Source organism: Oncorhynchus keta, chromosome 15 (assembly GCF_023373465.1).
Source record: "Oncorhynchus keta strain PuntledgeMale-10-30-2019 chromosome 15, Oket_V2, whole genome shotgun sequence".
NCBI lineage: Eukaryota > Metazoa > Chordata > Actinopteri > Salmoniformes > Salmonidae > Oncorhynchus > Oncorhynchus keta.
The window spans coordinates 9509983-9527255 of record NC_068435.1 but is presented as its reverse complement, the minus strand read 5'-3'; the positions used below and the strand labels follow the sequence as shown (position 1 = coordinate 9527255).

The window sequence follows — 17273 nt, the reverse complement described above, 5'->3', positions numbered from 1 at the left end:
GTGATGCCATCTATTCTGTGAAGTGCACCAGTCCCTCCTGCAGCAAAGCACCCCCACAACATGATGCTGCCACCCCCCTGCTTCACGGTTGGGATGGTGTTCTTCAGCTTGCAAGCCTCCCCCTTTTTCCTCCAAACACTTCAATTTTTGTTTCATCAGACCAGAGGACATTTCTCAAAAAAGTACAATCTTTGTCTCCATTTACATTTAAGTCATTTAGCAGACGCTCTTATCCAGAGCGACTTACAAATTGGTGCATTCACCTTATGACATCCAGTAGAATAGTCACTTTAAAATAGTGCATCTAAATCATGTGCAGTTGCAAACTGTAGTCTGGCTTTTTTATGACAGTTTTGGAGCAGTGGCTTCTTCCTTGCTGAGCGGCCTTTCAGGTTATGTCAATATAGGACTCGTTTAACTGTGGATATAGATACTTTTGTACCCGTTTCCCCCAGCATCTTCACAAGGTCCTTTGCTGAGGTTCTGGGATTGATTTGCACTTTTCACACCAAAGTACGTTCATCTCTAGGAGACAGAACACGTCTCCTTCCTGAGTGGTATGACGGCTGTGTGGTCCCATGGTGTTTATACTTGCGTACTATTGTTTGTACAGATGAACGTGGTACCTTCAGGTGTTTGGAAATTGCTCCCAAGGATGAAGACTTTGAGATCTTTCTAAGGTCTTGGCTGATATCTTTTGATTTTCCCATGATGTCAAGAAAAGAGGCAGTGAGTTTGAAGGTAGGCCTTGAAATACATCCACAGGTACACCTCCAAATTACTCAAATTATGTCAAAGCCATGACATCAGTTTCTGAAATGTTCCAAGCGGTTTAAAGGCACAGTCAACTTAGTGTATGTAAACTTCTGACCCACTGGAATTGTGATACAGTGAAGTAATCTGTCAGTAAAAAATTGTTGGAAAAATACCTGACCTACCTGACTTGCCAAAACTATAGTTTGTTAACAAGAAATGTGTGGTGTGGATGAAAAACAAGTTTTAATGACTCCAATCTAAGTGTATGTAAACTTCTGACTTCAACTGTATATAGTACCAATTAAAGGTTAAAACACATACTCATTCCAGGGGTTTTCTTTATTTTTACAGTTTTCTACATTGTAGAATAATAGTGAAGACATCAACACTATGAAATAACACATATGGAATCATGTAGTAAACCCCCCCAAAAAGTGTTAAACAAATCTAAATATATTTGAGATTCTTCAAAGTAGCGACCATTTGCCTTGATGACAGCTTTGCACACTCTAGGCAGTAAAAAATAAAGAACCATCCTTGAATGAGTAGGTGTCCAAGCTTTTGACTGGTACTTTATGTAATGTAATCTCAGGCTGGAGCAGCCTTCTACTATTAATGATCAAATAAATTAAATCCAATAACCTTTCTGTCCTCCAACGCCAACACTTACTTTACGTCCTCCAGAAATTTGTCCAGTTCTAGCGGCGAAACATTCGAGTACCTTTAGGAAACGATGAGAAATGGGACAGCATGAGTAATAACATCAACAAATCACCTCAATCAAACAGACCTTGGGGTCTCTGCCTGGGGACGGGGTTTTCTCCATCCTTACTTGATCTCCACCCCGGGCCGGTCCCCATGCTTGATCTCAGCCATCACACCACTGGGGTCGAAAGTTCTGGTCTTCTCTTCAAGGCAGTTATCATGAAGCTGATCTGTTAAAAGAGGGAATGCATTTAAGACTACCGTTATGTGATTAATATGGAGATTATTTTGCATTGTTTGTAACTCATTCTGTACATAATGTTGCTGCTACTGTCTCTTATGAGCTAAAATAACTTCTGGACATCTGAACAGCAATTAGTCACCACGAACTGGCAGAAGCTTTTTTTTGCCCCTTTAATGAGTCTGACGAGCCTGACGTGAACGACATACTGCTTTCCTGGCAACAGGCCCAAATCCATTCACTTGCATGAAGATAAGAGGGGGGGGGGGAAAGAGGACGGAGTCCTTCTGAAAATGTGTAGGCGATCAAATAAACCCCCAACTGCCTTCCGTTCTACTAGCTAACATGCAATCATTGGAAAAGAAAAATCGCCGACCTACGAGGAAGATTAAACTCCCAACGGGACATTAAAAACTCAAATCAGATTTATTTATATAGCCCTTCGTACATCAGCTGATATCTCAAAGTGCTGTACAGAAACCCAACCTAAAACCCCAAACAGCAAGCAATGCAGGTGTAGAAGCCCAAAAACTAATATCTTGTGCTTCACAGAGTCGTGGCTGAACGACGACATCATCAACATACAGCTGGCTGGTTATACACTGTGTCGGCAGGATAGAACAGCGGCGTCTGGTAAGACAGGGTGGGGGGCTTATGCATATGTAAACAGCTGGTGCACGATATCTAAGGAAGTCTCAAGATTTTGCTCGCCTGAGGTAGAGTATCTCATGATAAGCTGTAGACCACACTATCAGTATTTTTCGTAGCTGTCTACATAACACCACAGACCGATGCTGGCACTAAAAGACTGCACACTGATTCCTGCTTACAAGCAAGAATTAAAGCAGGAAGCACCAGTGACTCGGTCAATAAAAAAAAAAGTGGTCAGATGACGCAGATGCTAAGCTACAGGACTGTTTTTCTAGCACAGACTGGAATATGTTCAGGATTCCTCTGATGACATGACATTGACATTATGTAAATTGATGTGGCTCTGTGCAAATTCACGGGATGTTTTGTAGGCAAAGCCAAATGTAAACTGAGGTTTTTAGATATAAATATGAACTTGATCGAACAAAACATACATGTATTGTGTAACATGTTGTCCCGGGATGAAGAATATCAAAGCTTAGTGATTAATTTGATCTATATTTCTGCTTTTTGTGACACCTCTCTTTAGTTGGAAAATGGCTGAATGCTTTCTGTGACTAGTTGCTGACCTAACATAATGACATGTTCTGCTTTCGCCGAAAAGCCCTTTTGAAATCGGACACTGTGGTTGGGATTAACGAGACGTTTCTTTAACTTCTCTAGGGTAGGGGAAAGCATTTGGAATTTTTGATGAAAAGCGTGCCCAAATTTAACTGCCTTGTACTCAGGCCCAGAAGATAGGATATGCATATCATTTGTAGATTTGGATAGAAAACACTAAAGTTTCCAAAACTGTTACAATAATGTCTGAGTATAACATAACTGATTTGACAGGAGAAAACCTGAGAAAAATCAATTCAGGACGTAGGATTTTTGTTGTTGTTGTAGTTTTCTATTCAATGCCATTCCAGTATCCATTGACTTAGGACTCAAATTGCAGTTCCTATGCCTTCCACTAGATGTCAACAGTCTTTAGAAATTGTTTCAGGCTTGTATTCTGGAAAATGAGGGAGTAAAACCAGTCCGAATGAGTGGACCCTGGCGTGTCACAGAGCTTTTTCATGCTCAATCCCGAGAGAGTGCATCTTGGAGGGTTTGTGTTCATGTTTTTTGACCTGGTGGTAGATCGGTCAACATGCCCTCTTGAGCAGGGCATTGACCCTGGATGCTTCTGTGTGTCGCTCTGAATGGGAGTCTGTTGGATGACTGGTGTGATGTAGTTATTGAATGGGAATCTGTTGGATGACTGGTGTGATGTAGTTATTGAATGGGAATCTGTTGGATGACTAGTATGATGTAGTTATTGAGCGGCTTCACTGAAAGTATATTGTATGTTTTGAATATTCAATACAATTTCAAATTAAAATAAATGTCATAGTGTTAATGATTTGCCTAACTTGGAGAGATAATGTTCAGAGAATCAATTTTGCCAATTTGGTTGAAGAATACATTTTGTGAAAATATTACACATTTTTAAAGCAGCTTTACTCCCCCATGTTTCTTCCAACTATAGTGTATGATATGCCATTTTGAAGCGCTGAGTCTGTACTTTTATCCAATGTAAAAAATAATAATAATAAAATTCGAATTTTGGAAAATAAGACTGAAAAGAGATGGTCACATTTGCATTCAACTTTCACTATGGGGGGCAAACGGCAAAAAAGGGATGTTTTCTGACCAATTGTGTCAAGAATCTAAATGTACCTCTGATGTGACATTACTCACACTGATAGTTGATAAAGCAGTGGGCAGCCAGCAGCTTAAGAGAGTGCACCTCAAACAGGACCCTGTGAAACAGCAGGTCATGGGCAGTGGGTCTCTTCTTGGCATCCATGCGTACACACGACTGGGTGAACTCCTGTAACAGACGAGGGAAAAGGGAGGTGCATGGAGAGTTACTACTACCATGGGTGGAATTTGGGTGGAACGTGGTGATTTTTAAATACACAGTGCATTCTGAAAAGTATTCAGACCTCTTCACTTTTTCTACATTTTGCTACGTTACAGCCTTATTCTAAAATGGATTGAATAAACGTTTTCCCCTCATCAATCTACACCCAATACCCCATAATGACAAAGCAAAAACAGGCGTTAAAAAAAAAATCACATTCATAAAAACTAAAATACCTTTACATAAGTATTCAAACCCTTTGCTCGGAGACTCAAAATTGAGCTCATGTGCATTCTGTTTCTATTGAGCATCCTTGAGATGTTTCTACAACTTGATTGGAGTCCACCTGTTGTAAACTCAATTGATTGGACATGATTTGGAAAGGCACACACCTGACAGTGCATGTCAGCGCAAAAACCAAGCCATGAGGTCGAAGCAGTTGCCTGTAGAGCTCCGAGACAGGATTGTGTCAAGGCATAGATCTGGGGGAAGCGTACCAAAACACTTCTGCAGCATTGAAGATCCTAGAACACAGTAGCCTCCATCATTCTTAAAAGGAAGAAGTTTAGAACCACCAAGACTCTTCCCAGAGCTGGGCGCCCAGCCAAACTGAGCAATCAGGGCAGAAGGGCCTTGGTCAGGGAGGTGACCAAGAACCCGATAGAGTAGCCAGACAGAAGCCACTCCTCAGTAAAATGGCACATCACAGCCAGCTTGGAGTTTGCCAAAAGGCACCTAAATACTCACAGACCATGAGAAACAAGATTCTCTGGTCTGATGAAACCAATATATACTCTTTGGCCTGAATGCCAAGTGTCATGTCTGGAGGAAACCTGGCACCATCCCAACGGTGAAGCATGGTGGTGGCAGCGTCATGGTTTTTCAATGGCAGGGACTGGGAGACTAGTCAGGATTGAGGGAAAGATGAACGGAGCGAAGTACAGAGAAATCCTTATTGAAAACCTGCTCCAGAGCACTCAGGACCTGGGAAGGTGCTCCTTCACCCCAGTCTAACAGGACAACGACCCTAAGCACACAGCCAAGACAACGCAGGAGTGGCTTCAGGACAAGTCTCTGAATGTCCTTGAGTGGCCCAGCCAGAGTCTGGACTTGAATACGATCTAACATCTCTGGAGAGACCTGACAATAGCTGTGCAGCAACGCGCCCCCCTCAAACCTGAGAGCTTGGGAGGATCTGCAGAGAAGAATGGGAGAAACTCCAAATACATGTGTGCCAAGCTTGTGTCATACTCAAAAGGACTTGAGGCTGTAATCACTGCCAAAGGTGCTTCAACAAAGTCCTGAGTAAAGGGTCTGAATACTTATGTAAGTGATATTTCCGTTTCTTATTTCTCATAAATTAGAAGAAAAAAGTCCAAATCTGTTTTTGCTTGGTCATTGTTTTTGCTTGGTCATCCCCCCCCCAATTTAAATCAATTTTAGAATAAGGCTTTCCGAATACACTATACTGTGTGTAATATATACTGTGGGGCAAAAAAGTATTTAGTCAGCCACCAATTGTGCAAGTTCTCCCACTTAAAAAGATGAGAGGCCTGTAATTTTCATCATAGGTACACTTCAACTATGACAGACAAAATGAGGGGGAAAAAAATCCAGAAAATCACATTGTAGGATTTTTAATGAATTTATTTGCAAATTATGGTGGAAAATAAGTAATAATATCACTAAAGTTCTGTCTAGCAACATAGATGTATTGGCTGTTCAGATGTGTAAGGAGGAGACTCAGCATAGGAGAAACGATTAAATTACCAGTACTTGTGTGAATATATGTCTTTGTCTGTTCAGCTGTCTGACCCTTTGGGTGAATAAACTTTGTTTGAGCTTTAATAAAATCGTATGTGAGTTTTTACAGAGGAACTGGGTATTTAGAAGGAACTGGGTAATTAGAAGGAACTGGGTATTTAGAAGGAACTGGGTAATTAGAAGGAACTGGGTAATTAGAAGGAACTGGGTAATTAGAAGGAACTGGGTCATTAGAAGGAACTGGGTAATTAGAAGGAACTGGGTATTTAGAAGGAACTGGGTAATTAGAAGGAACTGGGTAATTAGAAGGAACTGGGTAATTAGAAGGAACTGGGTAATTAGAAGGAACTGGGTAATTAGAAGGAACTGGGTAATTAGAAGGAACTGGGTAATTAGAAGGAACTGGGTAATTAGAAGGAACTGGGTAATTAGAAGGAACTGGGTATTTAGAAGGAACTGGGTATTTAGAAGGAACTGGGTAATTAGAAGGAACTGGGTAATTAGAAGGAACTGGGTCATTAGAAGGAACTGGGTATTTAGAAGGAACTGGGTAATTAGAAGGAACTGGGTAATTAGAAGGAACTGGGTAATTAGAAGGAACTGGGTAATTAGAAGGAACTGGGTAATTAGAAGGAACTGGGTAATTAGAAGGAACTGGGTATTTAGAAGGAACTGGGTAATTAGAAGGAACTGGGTATTTAGAAGGAACTGGGTATTTAGAAGGAACTGGGTATTTAGAAGGAACTGGGTATTTAGAAGGAACTGGGTAATGAGAAGGAACTGGGTATTTAGAAGGAACTGGGTATTTAGAAGGAACTGGGTATTTAGAAGGAACTGGGTAATTAGAAGGAACTGGGTAATTAGAAGGAACTGGGTATTTAGAAGGAACTGGGTAATTAGAAGGAACTGGGTAATTAGAAGGAACTGGGTAATTAGAAGGAACTGGGTATTTAGAAGGAACTGGGTATTTAGAAGGAACTGGGTATTTAGAAGGAACTGGGTAATTAGAAGGAACTGGGTATTTAGAAGGAACTGGGTAATTAGAAGGAACTGGGTATTTAGAAGGAACTGGGTAATTAGAAGGAACTGGGCAATTAGAAGGAACTGGGCAATTAGAAGGAACTGGGCAATTAGAAGGAACTGGGTAATTAGAAGGAGCTGGGTAATTAGAAGGAACTGGGTAATGAGAAGGAACTGGGTATTTAGAAGGAACTGGGTAATGAGAAGGAACTGGGTAATTAGAAGGAGCTGGGTAATTAGAAGGAACTGGGTAATTAGAAGGAACTGGGCAATTAGAAGGAACTGGGTAATTAGAAGGAGCTGGGTAATTAGAAGGAACTGGGTAATGAGAAGGAACTGGGTATTTAGAAGGAACTGGGTAATGAGAAGGAACTGGGTAATTAGAAGGAGCTGGGTAATGAGAAGGAACTGGGTAATTAGAAGGAACTGGGTAATTAGAAGGAACTGGGTAATTAGAAGGAACTGGGTAATTAGAAGGAACTGGGTAATTAGAAGGAACTGGGTAATTAGAAGGAACTGGGTATTTAGAAGGAACTGGGTAATTAGAAGGAACTGGGTATTTAGAAGGAACTGGGTAATTAGAAGGAACTGGGTATTTAGAAGGAACTGGGTCATTAGAAGGAACTGGGTATTTAGAAGGAACTGGGTATTTAGAAGGAACTGGGTAATTAGAAGGAGCTGGGTAATGAGAAGGAACTGGGTATTTAGAAGGAACTGGGTAATTAGAAGGAACTGGGTATTTAGAAGGAACTGGGTAATGAGAAGGAACTGGGTATTTAGAAGGAACTGGGTAATGAGAAGGAACTGGGTAATTAGAAGGAGCTGGGTAATTAGAAGGAGCTGGGTAATTAGAAGGAACTGGGTATTTAGAAGGAACTGGGTATTTAGAAGGAACTGGGTATTTAGAAGGAACTGGGTATTTAGAAGGAACTGGGTATTTAGAAGGAACTGGGTATTTAGAAGGAACTGGGTATTTAGAAGGAACTGGGTAATTAGAAGGAACTGGGTATTTAGAAGGAACTGGGTATTTAGAAGGAACTGGGTATTTAGAAGGAACTGGGTAAATAGAAGGAGCTGGGTATTTAGAAGGAACTGGGTAAATAGAAGGAACTGGGTATTTAGAAGGAACTGGGTAATTAGAAGGAACTGGGTAATTAGAAGGAGCCATAGCATCTGGTGATTGAGATAAAGATGGCGTGTAACGTTACATATAGCATTACGGCTGCTGACATCTTTCCTACAATGTGCTTATATAAAAACGGCCTGTCATCTTTCACCGATTTACTACAAACACTTGGTAGGAAGGAGGAAATGTGTCATGGGAATTAGAGAGAACTGTGGCTTTCAGTGACTGACGAAGATGACACACCGACAGCTTGATTCAATGTAGCAGCTGACAACTTTCCTTCACACATTTACCACTACAGTACAATTAATCCCTAGGAGTTGTATAATAGGATAATCTAATATTCCATCATTATTGGTTATTAGTCCCAATTTTCCCAGAATGAACACCCAGGGGTTAAAGTCATTGCACACCACTGCATTACGGCAGTGTGTCTTCTTAAATTTACTTTTGAGATAATGCTGGCATCCTGGCGGAAGCAAACCATTTTTACCGAGGCTATGTTGTGCGCTTTCAAATGCTGAAATAAGTGAGCGTTGCAAGGTGGAAGAGAATATACCAGCTAATGTAGCACGAACCCAGCAGGTCAAATTTGGCACATGGCACCTTAATGATGTTTTCTGGTTGAGATGACGTCATTATTGTTTTTTTTTATCTGGTCACACCGGTTGTATATAATATAATAATAATATAATAATAATAATAATATATGCCATTTAGCTGACGCTTTTATCCAAAGCGACTTACAGTCATGTGTGCATACATTCTACATATGGGTGGTCCCGGGAATTGAACCCACTACCCTGGCGTTACAAGCGCCATGCTCTACCAACTGAGCCACAGAAGGACCAATGTCTTTTTAACAACCAGAAAAATCCATTAACAAAAAAACCCTTCTTATTCAGGCAGTATTCAACAGTGGAGGCTTCTGAGGGGAGGGCAGTTCATAACAACTGCCGGAATGGAGTTAATGGAATGGAATCAAACACATTGTTTTCATGTGTTTGATTCCATTATATTCACTCCATTCCAGCAATTATACTCCATTTCAGCCTTTATTACGAGCCGACCTCCCCTCAGCAGCCTCCACTGGTATACAACCAGTATATGGTCCCCATGTGGCTCAGTAGGTAGAGCATGGCACTTGTGTAAATATGATTCATATGTAAATATGAAGTCATATAATAACTAATATGAAAAGCAACCAGGTTTTGCCCTTGTGGGAAATGCCTAAACGCCAGGTATGCCCACTACTCCTGTGCAACTTGCCTTTATGAGTGGGTCCTCTAAAGACTGGGCGGCGCTGGTTATAGCCTCTTTGGATACCACAGTGTCCCCGTTGGCCTGGATCTCCAACACTGCCATCTGAAGTTGGGGAGGACAAAAACAAAAATGTGCTGGGTCGTGTTAATTAGGACAACAACGGTAAAACAGAAAGCTAAATGGGCGGGTCTTATTATCATGACCAAGGCTAGATTGTCCCTCCCTCTTTCAATCTGTTTTCTTCCGTTTGGTACCTAATGAACACGACCCTTATTTTGCATTTGTGATTAATATTATGCGTCAGTAGGCAAAAAAAAAAAAAGGAAACATTTTTAGTCGGAAAATGAGAATGGCTTATCAGACGAGATCAGGTGAAACATCAGATTGTTTTTTCCTGTTTTGTGTATAGACTACCTTTTTTCCCCCTACTGTGTTATTGACTTGTTAATTGTTTACTCCATGTGTAACTCTGTGTTGTCTGTTCACACTGCTATGCTTTATCTTGGCCAGGTCGCAGTTGCAAATGAGAACTTGTTCTCAACTAGCCAACCTGGTTAAATAAAGGTGAAATAAAAAAATAAAAAATAAGTGTCTATTGAACATAACATAAATATGGGTTTCAATTAACATCTGTGACACACACACACACACACACACACACACACACACACACACACACACACACACACACACACACACACACACACACACACACCTCAAATTTGTGGATTCAGGTACTTCAGCCACAACCGTAGCTGACAGGTGTATAAAATCGAGCACAGCCATGCAATCTCCATGGTTAAACATTGGCAGTAGAATGGCCATGCGGAAGAGCTCAGTGAATTTCAACGTGGCACCGCCATAGGAGCTTGTTGTCCTGACACCACACTGCCAGCTATCTGACCTCCTCGCTATAGGCTGTCTCAACATTGTCATTGCTGGCGACACTAGCCACTGTTATGTCGCAGGCAAACTTGATGGCGTTGGAGTCGTGCGTGGCCACACAGTTGTGGGTGAACAGGGAGTACAGGAGGGGACTCAGGACGCACCCCTGAGGGGCCCCCATGTTGAGGATCAGCATTGCATATGTGCTGTTGCCTACTTTTACCACCTGGGGGGCGGCCAGTCAGGAAGTCCCGGATCCAGTTGCAGAGGGAGGCGTTTAGTCCCAGTGTCCTGAGCTTAATGATTAGCTTTGTGGGCACTATGGTGTTGAACGCTGAGATGTAGCCATTGAAAAGCATTCTCACATAGGTGTTCCTTTTATCCAGATGGGAAAGGGCAGTGTGAAGTGCAATTGAGATTGCATCATCTGTGGATCTGTTGGGGCGGTATGCGAATTGCAGTGGGTCTAGGATTTCTGGGATGATGGTGTTAACATGAGCCATTCAAAGCACTTCATGGCTACAGATGTGAGTGCTACAGAACGTTAGCCATTTAGGCAGGATACCTTCGCTTTCTTGGACACTGGGACTACGGTGGTCTGCTTGAAACATAGGTATTACAGACTCAGTCAGGGAGAGGTTGAAAATGTCAGTGAAGACACGTGCCAGTTGATCCACCCATGCTCTGAAAACACGTCCTGGTAATCCGTCTGAATGTTGACCTGTTTAAAGGTCTTACATCAGCTACAGAGAGCGTGATCACACAGTTGTCTGGAACAGCTGGTGCTGTCATGCATGTTTCAGTGTTGTTTGCCTCGAAGCAAGCATAAAAAAAGGCATTTAGTCCATCTGGTAGGCTCGCATCACTGGCAGCTCGCAGCTGGGTTTCGCTTTGTAGTCCGTAATCGTTTGCAAGCCCTGCCCCGTCGATGAGCATCAGAGCCGGTATAGTAGGATCCAATCTTAGTCCTCTATTGACGCTTTGCCTGTTTGATAGTTCGTCGGAGGGCATAGTGGGACTTCTAGCGTAGCGTCCTCATAGCGTCCTGATTAGTATCCCAATCCTTGAAAGCAGTAGCTCTAGCCTTTAGCTCAGTGTGGTTGTTGCGTGTAATCCATGGCTTCTGGTTGGGATATGTATGTATGGTCACTGAGGGGACGACGTCGTCGATACACTTATTGAAGCCAGTGACTGAGGTGGGATACTCCTCAATACCATTGGATGGATCGCAGAACATATTCCAGTCTGTGCTAGCAAAACAGTCCTGTAGTATAGCATCCGCATCATCTGACCACTTCCGTATTGAGCGAATCACTGGTACTTCCTGCTTTAGTTTTTGCTCGTATGCCTGAATCAGGAGGATATAATTATGGTTCAGATTTTCCAAATGGAGGGCGAGGGAGAGCTTTGTTGGTGTCTGTGTGTGGAGTAAAAGGTGGTCTAGAGTTTTTTTTCCCCTCTGGTTGCACATGTGACATGCTGGTAGCAATGAGGTAAAACAGATTTAAGTTTGCCTGCATTAAAATCCCTGGCCACTAGGAGCACCACTTCTGGATGAGCATTTTTCTGTTTGCTTACTGCCTTATACAGCTGCTTGAGTGAGGTCTTACTGCCAGCGTCAGTTTGTGGTGGTAAATAGACGGCTACAAAAATACATTACAATTTCTAATCGGCTGTGGTAAGAAGCGCGGCATCTTTCTCAGGGCGCGGCCTCTTTCTCAGGGCGCGGCCCAGGGCGCGGCATCTTTCCCAGGGCGTGGCATCTTTCTCAGGGCGCGACATCTTTCTCAGGGCGCGGCCTCTTTCTCAGGGCGCGGCATCTTTCTCAGGGCGCGGCATCTTTCTCAGGGCGCGGCCTCTTTCCCAGGGCGCGGCATCTTTCTCAGGGCGCGGCATCTTTCTCAGGGCGCGGCATCTTTCTCAGGGCGCGGCATCTTTCCCAGGGCGCGGCATCTTTCTCAGGGCGCGGCCTCTTTTCCAGGGCGCGGCATCTTTCCCAGGGCGCGGCATCTTTCTCAGGGCGCGGCATCTTTCTCAGGGCGCGGCATCTTTCTCAGGGCGCGGCATCTTTCTCAGGGCGCGACATCTTTCCCAGGGCGCGGCCTCTTTCTCAGGGCGCGACATCTTTCTCAGGGCGCGGCCTCTTTTCCAGGGCGCGGCATCTTTCCCAGGGCGCGGCATCTTTCTCAGGGCGCGGCATCTTTCTCAGGGCGCGGCCTCTTTCTCAGGGCGCGGCATCTTTCCCAGGGCGCGGCATCTTTCCCAGGGCGCGGCATCTTTCCCAGGGCGCGGCATCTTTCCCAGGGCGCGGCATCTTTCCCAGGGCGCGGCATCTTTCCCAGGGCGCGGCATCTTTCCCAGGGCGCGGCATCTTTCCCAGGGCGCGGCATCTTTCTCAGGGCGCGGCATCTTTCCCAGGGCGCGGCATCTTTCTCAGGGCGCGGCATCTTTCTCAGGGCGCGGCATCTTTCTCAGGGCGCGCCATCTTTCCCAGGGCGCGGCATCTTTCTCAGGGCGCGGCCTCTTTCTCAGGAAGCATGAATCAATCTTCACCTCTCGAGCCCATTGGGGGGGGTTGCAACGGTGAGACAAGACCGTTGCATGAAATTGGGCTGAATTTAAAAACAAAAACGTTTTTTTAAAGTAGTTTGTCAAGATTGGTGTGGGATAACTTGACTGGCCTGCAGAGCCCTGACCTCAACCCCATTGAACACCTTTGGGTTGAATTGGAACGCCGAATGCGAGCGAGGCCTAAATCGCCCAACAACACCAATTATCTTGTGGCTGAATGGAAGCAAGTCCCCGCAGCAATGTTCCAACATCTAGTGGAAAGCCTTCCCAGAAGAAGGTTATAGCAACAAAAGCAAGAACCAACTCCATAAATGCCCGCGATTTTAGAATGAGATGTTTGATGACTAGCAGGTGTCCACATACTTTTGGTCATGTAGTGTATCTAAAGGGTATTTGGTTGTTTATTATTGGAACACTGCAAGAGAAAGTGTTTAGTGTCGGCGTAGAGTGAAGTTCACCCTAGACGCTGATCCTGAATTTGTACCCGGGGGGACTTCACCCCGGGTTGTTTTGTCTTACCTCCAGGGTACATATGCCAAAGGCGAAGATGTCAATAGAGCAAACATCCTCAGCCACTGAAGCAGAATAGTGTAGGAGAGAGACACAGAGAGACAGACACAGAGCGTGTGAGACAGAGACAAGGGGAGAAGGAAAGAGAAAAGGTTATTTAGAGACCCCTTTGTCTGAATTACACACATTTGAAGACAGCTCAATATACACTACACACAAAAACTATTTACAAAAAAAGCATATAAAATATGACATATCAAATCAAGCTATATTTTTATATAGCACGTTTCAGACATGGAATCCAACGCGATGCCCTTCACAGGAAAAAATAAACGGAAATATTTACTACACAAGCGACTAAAAAGTACCCAAAGGAAAAGCAAAGCTAAAGAGGTGTGTTTTAAGATCTCTTTTAAATATGTCCACAGTTTCAGACCCCCTCAGATTCTCTGACAGAAGGCTGGGGGCATAGTAACTAAAGGCTGCCTCTCCATGCCTCTTGGTCCCCTCAGATTCTCTGGCAGAAGGCTGGGGGCATAGTAACTAAAGGCTGCCTCTCCATGCCTCTTGGTCCCCTCAGGTTCTCTGGCAGAGGGCTGGGGGCATAGTAACTAAAGGCTGCCTCTCCATGCCTCTTGGTCCCCTCAGGTTCTCTGGTAGAGGGCTGGGGGCATAGTAACTAAAGGCTGCCTCTCCATGCCTCTTGGTCCCCTCAGGTTCTCTGGCAGAGGGCTGGGGGCATAGTAACTAAAGGCTGCCTCTCCATGCCTCTTGGTCCCCTCAGGTTCTCTGGTAGAGGGCTGGGGGCATAGTAACTAAAGGCTGCCTCTCCATGCCTCTTGGTCCCCTCAGGTTCTCTGGCAGAGGGCTGGGGGCATAGTAACTAAAGGCTGCCTCTCCATGCCTCTTGGTCCCCTCAGGTTCTCTGGCAGAGGGCTGGGGGCATAGTAACTAAAGGCTGCCTCTCCATGCCTCTTGGTCCCCTCAGGTTCTCTGGCAGAGGGCTGGGGGCATAGTAACTAAAGGCTGCCTCTCCATGCCTCTTGGTCCCCTCAGGTTCTCTGGTAGAGGGCTGGGGGCATAGTAACTAAAGGCTGCCTCTCCATGCCTCTTGGTCCCCTCAGGTTCTCTGGCAGAGGGCTGGGGGCATAGTAACTAAAGGCTGCCTCTCCATGCCTCTTGGTCCCCTCAGGTTCTCTGGCAGAGGGCTGGGGGCATAGTAACTAAAGGCTGCCTCTCCATGCCTCTTGGTCCCCTCAGGTTCTCTGGCAGAGGGCTGGGGGCATAGTAACTAAAGGCTGCCTCTCCATGCCTCTTGGTCCCCTCAGGTTCTCTGGCAGAGGGCTGGGGGCATAGTAACTAAAGGCTGCCTCTCCATGCCTCTTGGTCCCCTCAGGTTCTCTGGCAGAGGGCTGGGGGCATAGTAACTAAAGGCTGCCTCTCCATGCCTCTTGGTCCCCTCAGGTTCTCTGGCAGAGGGCTGGGGGCATAGTAACTAAAGGCTGCCTCTCCATGCCTTTTGGTCCCAGGCTTTTGGATAGTTCAAAGGCCATTGACAGAGGACCGGAGGGACCTAGTGGGAACATAACTTAAAAGCATGTCTGACATGTGCTGGGGTGCACAATGGTGGATTGATTTAAAATCCAATATAAGAATCTTAAAATGTATTCTAAACTCACAGGCAGTCAGTGCAGAGACCTTAAAACCAGTGTAATGTGTGCTCTCTGTCTGGTCTTGGTCAGTACCTACGCTGCAACATTCTGTATGTTTTGAGGCTGACCAATGGCATTCTTGGGTAGACCAGACAGGAGAGCATTACAGTAGTAGTCAAGCCTGCTTGTAATAAAAGCATGGATGAGTCTATCAGCCTGAGAGAAACAGATGCACATTGGCAATGTTCCTCAGGTGGTAAAAAGCTGTCAAAAATCCTAAATTGTGATTCGAAATTTAGCTCAGAATGTAAAATACCACTTAGGTTTTTTACCTGGATTTTTATCTTTCTTGCCCGTGAATTATAATGTGTGGCTAGATTCTCCCTCTGTGCTTTGGCTCCAACAATAAGTACCTCGGTCTTGTCTTAATTTAGCTGGAGGAAGTTGTGAGCCACCCAATTATTTACAATCACCAATACAGCCTAATAATTTATCCATGGAGCTAAAATCCTCTGGTGACACAGAAATGTAAAGTTGTGTTACATATGCATAGCAGTGAAAATCAATGCTGTGCTTTCTGATAACGCTGCCAAGGGTTAACATATATTAACTGAACAGCACCGGACTCAGTACCGGAAATAGAACCTTGTGGAATGTATTTTCTCTGAGTGTTGTTCACCAAGGGCGGCAGCGTAGCCTAGTGGTTAGAGCGTTGGACTGGAAGGTTGCGAGTTCAAACCCCCGAGCTGACAAGGTACAAATCTGTCGTTCTGCCCCTGAACAGGCAGTTAACTGCCTGTTCCCAGGCCGTCATTGAAAATAAGAATGTGTTCTTAACTGACTTGCCTGGTTAAATAAAGGTAAAATTAAAATTAAAAAGGGTGACAAAAAAAACAGACTGGAGAGGCCAACACACGTCTGCCCAGAAGGACATCATGGTCGAATGCAGCACTTAAAGCTAAGAGTACAAGGACAGAGAGCTGTTTGGCGTCTGATGGCTCTAAAAGATAATTGACCACTTTAACTAAGGCGGTCTCTGTGCTGTGGTGGGCATTAAAACCAGATGGGAATTGTAAACTTTTTTTTTTTTAAGTTGACACTGCTGTTTGAACACCAAATTCTCCAGATGTTTGCTTAATAATGGAAGGTTGGAGATTGGCTGAAAATGGCTAAGAGCGTTAGAATCTATACTGAACAAAAATTTAAAAAACGCAACATGCAAGTTTTTATCCAGGCTGTATCACAACCGGCCGTGTTTGGGAGCCACATAGGAGCGGCGCACATTTGGCCCAGTGTTGTCCGGGTTTGGCCGGTGTAGGCCGCCAAAGTAAATAAGATGTTTTCTTAACTGACTTGCCTTAGTTAAATAAAAGTTAAATAAATAAAAATTAAGTGTTGGTCCCATGTTTCATGAGCTGAAATAAAAGATCCCAGAAATGTTCCTTGCACTCAAAAAGCTTATTTCTCAAATTGTGCACATTAATTTCCATCCCTGTTAGTGGCATTTCTCCTTTGTCAAGATAATCCATACACCTAACAGGTGTGGCATTTCAAGAAGCTGATTAAACAGCATGATTGTTACACAGGTGAACCTTGTGCTGGGGAAAATAAAAGGACCTCACAACACCACAGATGTCGCAAGTTGAGGGAGCAATCAATTAGCATGTTGACTGCAGGAATGTCCACCAGAGTTATGGCCAGATAATGTTAATTTCTCTACCATAAGCCTCCTCCAATGTTGTTTTAGAGAATTTGGCAGTTTGGCAGGACTTACAATCGCAGACTACGTGTAACGACACTAGCCTGGGACCTTCACATCCGGCTTCTTAACTTCTTGTAACTAGGGGGCAGTATTTTCATTTTTGGAAAAATAACGTTCCCAGAGTAAACGGGCTATTTTGTCAGGACCAGATGCTAGAATATACATATAATTGACCGCTTAGGATAGAAAACACTCTAAAGTTTCCAAAACTGTAAAAATATCGTCTGTGAGTATAACAGAACTGATATTGCAGGCGAAAGCCTGAGAAAAATCCAATCCGGAAGTGACTCATGTTTTGAAAGCTCTGCGTTCCGATGCCTGTGAGATCAACTGAGACCAGTCACCCAGACAGCTGATGAAACTGAGGAGTATATCCATCAGTAATAAAGCCCTTTTGTGGGGAAAAACTCATTCGGATTGGCTGGTTCTGGCTCCCAAGTGGGTGGGCCTATGCTCTCCCAGGCCCACCCATGGCT

General features: G+C 44.2%; 1 protein-coding gene across 1 annotated transcript in view; it reads right to left on the bottom strand.

Moving 5' to 3' along the window:
• The window catches only part of LOC118395166 (nuclear receptor-binding protein 2-like), a 58124-nt gene that overhangs the window by 4371 nt on the left and 36480 nt on the right, over positions 1 to 17273 (bottom strand). The window contains exons 9-13 of the mRNA XM_052463220.1: positions 13393 to 13448; positions 9424 to 9519; positions 4079 to 4211; positions 1589 to 1691; positions 1427 to 1477 (exon numbers count right to left, since the gene is read on the bottom strand). Of these exons, the coding sequence (XP_052319180.1) occupies positions 1427 to 1477; positions 1589 to 1691; positions 4079 to 4211; positions 9424 to 9519; positions 13393 to 13448 (439 nt within the window). The remainder of the gene's footprint in view (positions 1 to 1426; positions 1478 to 1588; positions 1692 to 4078; positions 4212 to 9423; positions 9520 to 13392; positions 13449 to 17273) is intronic.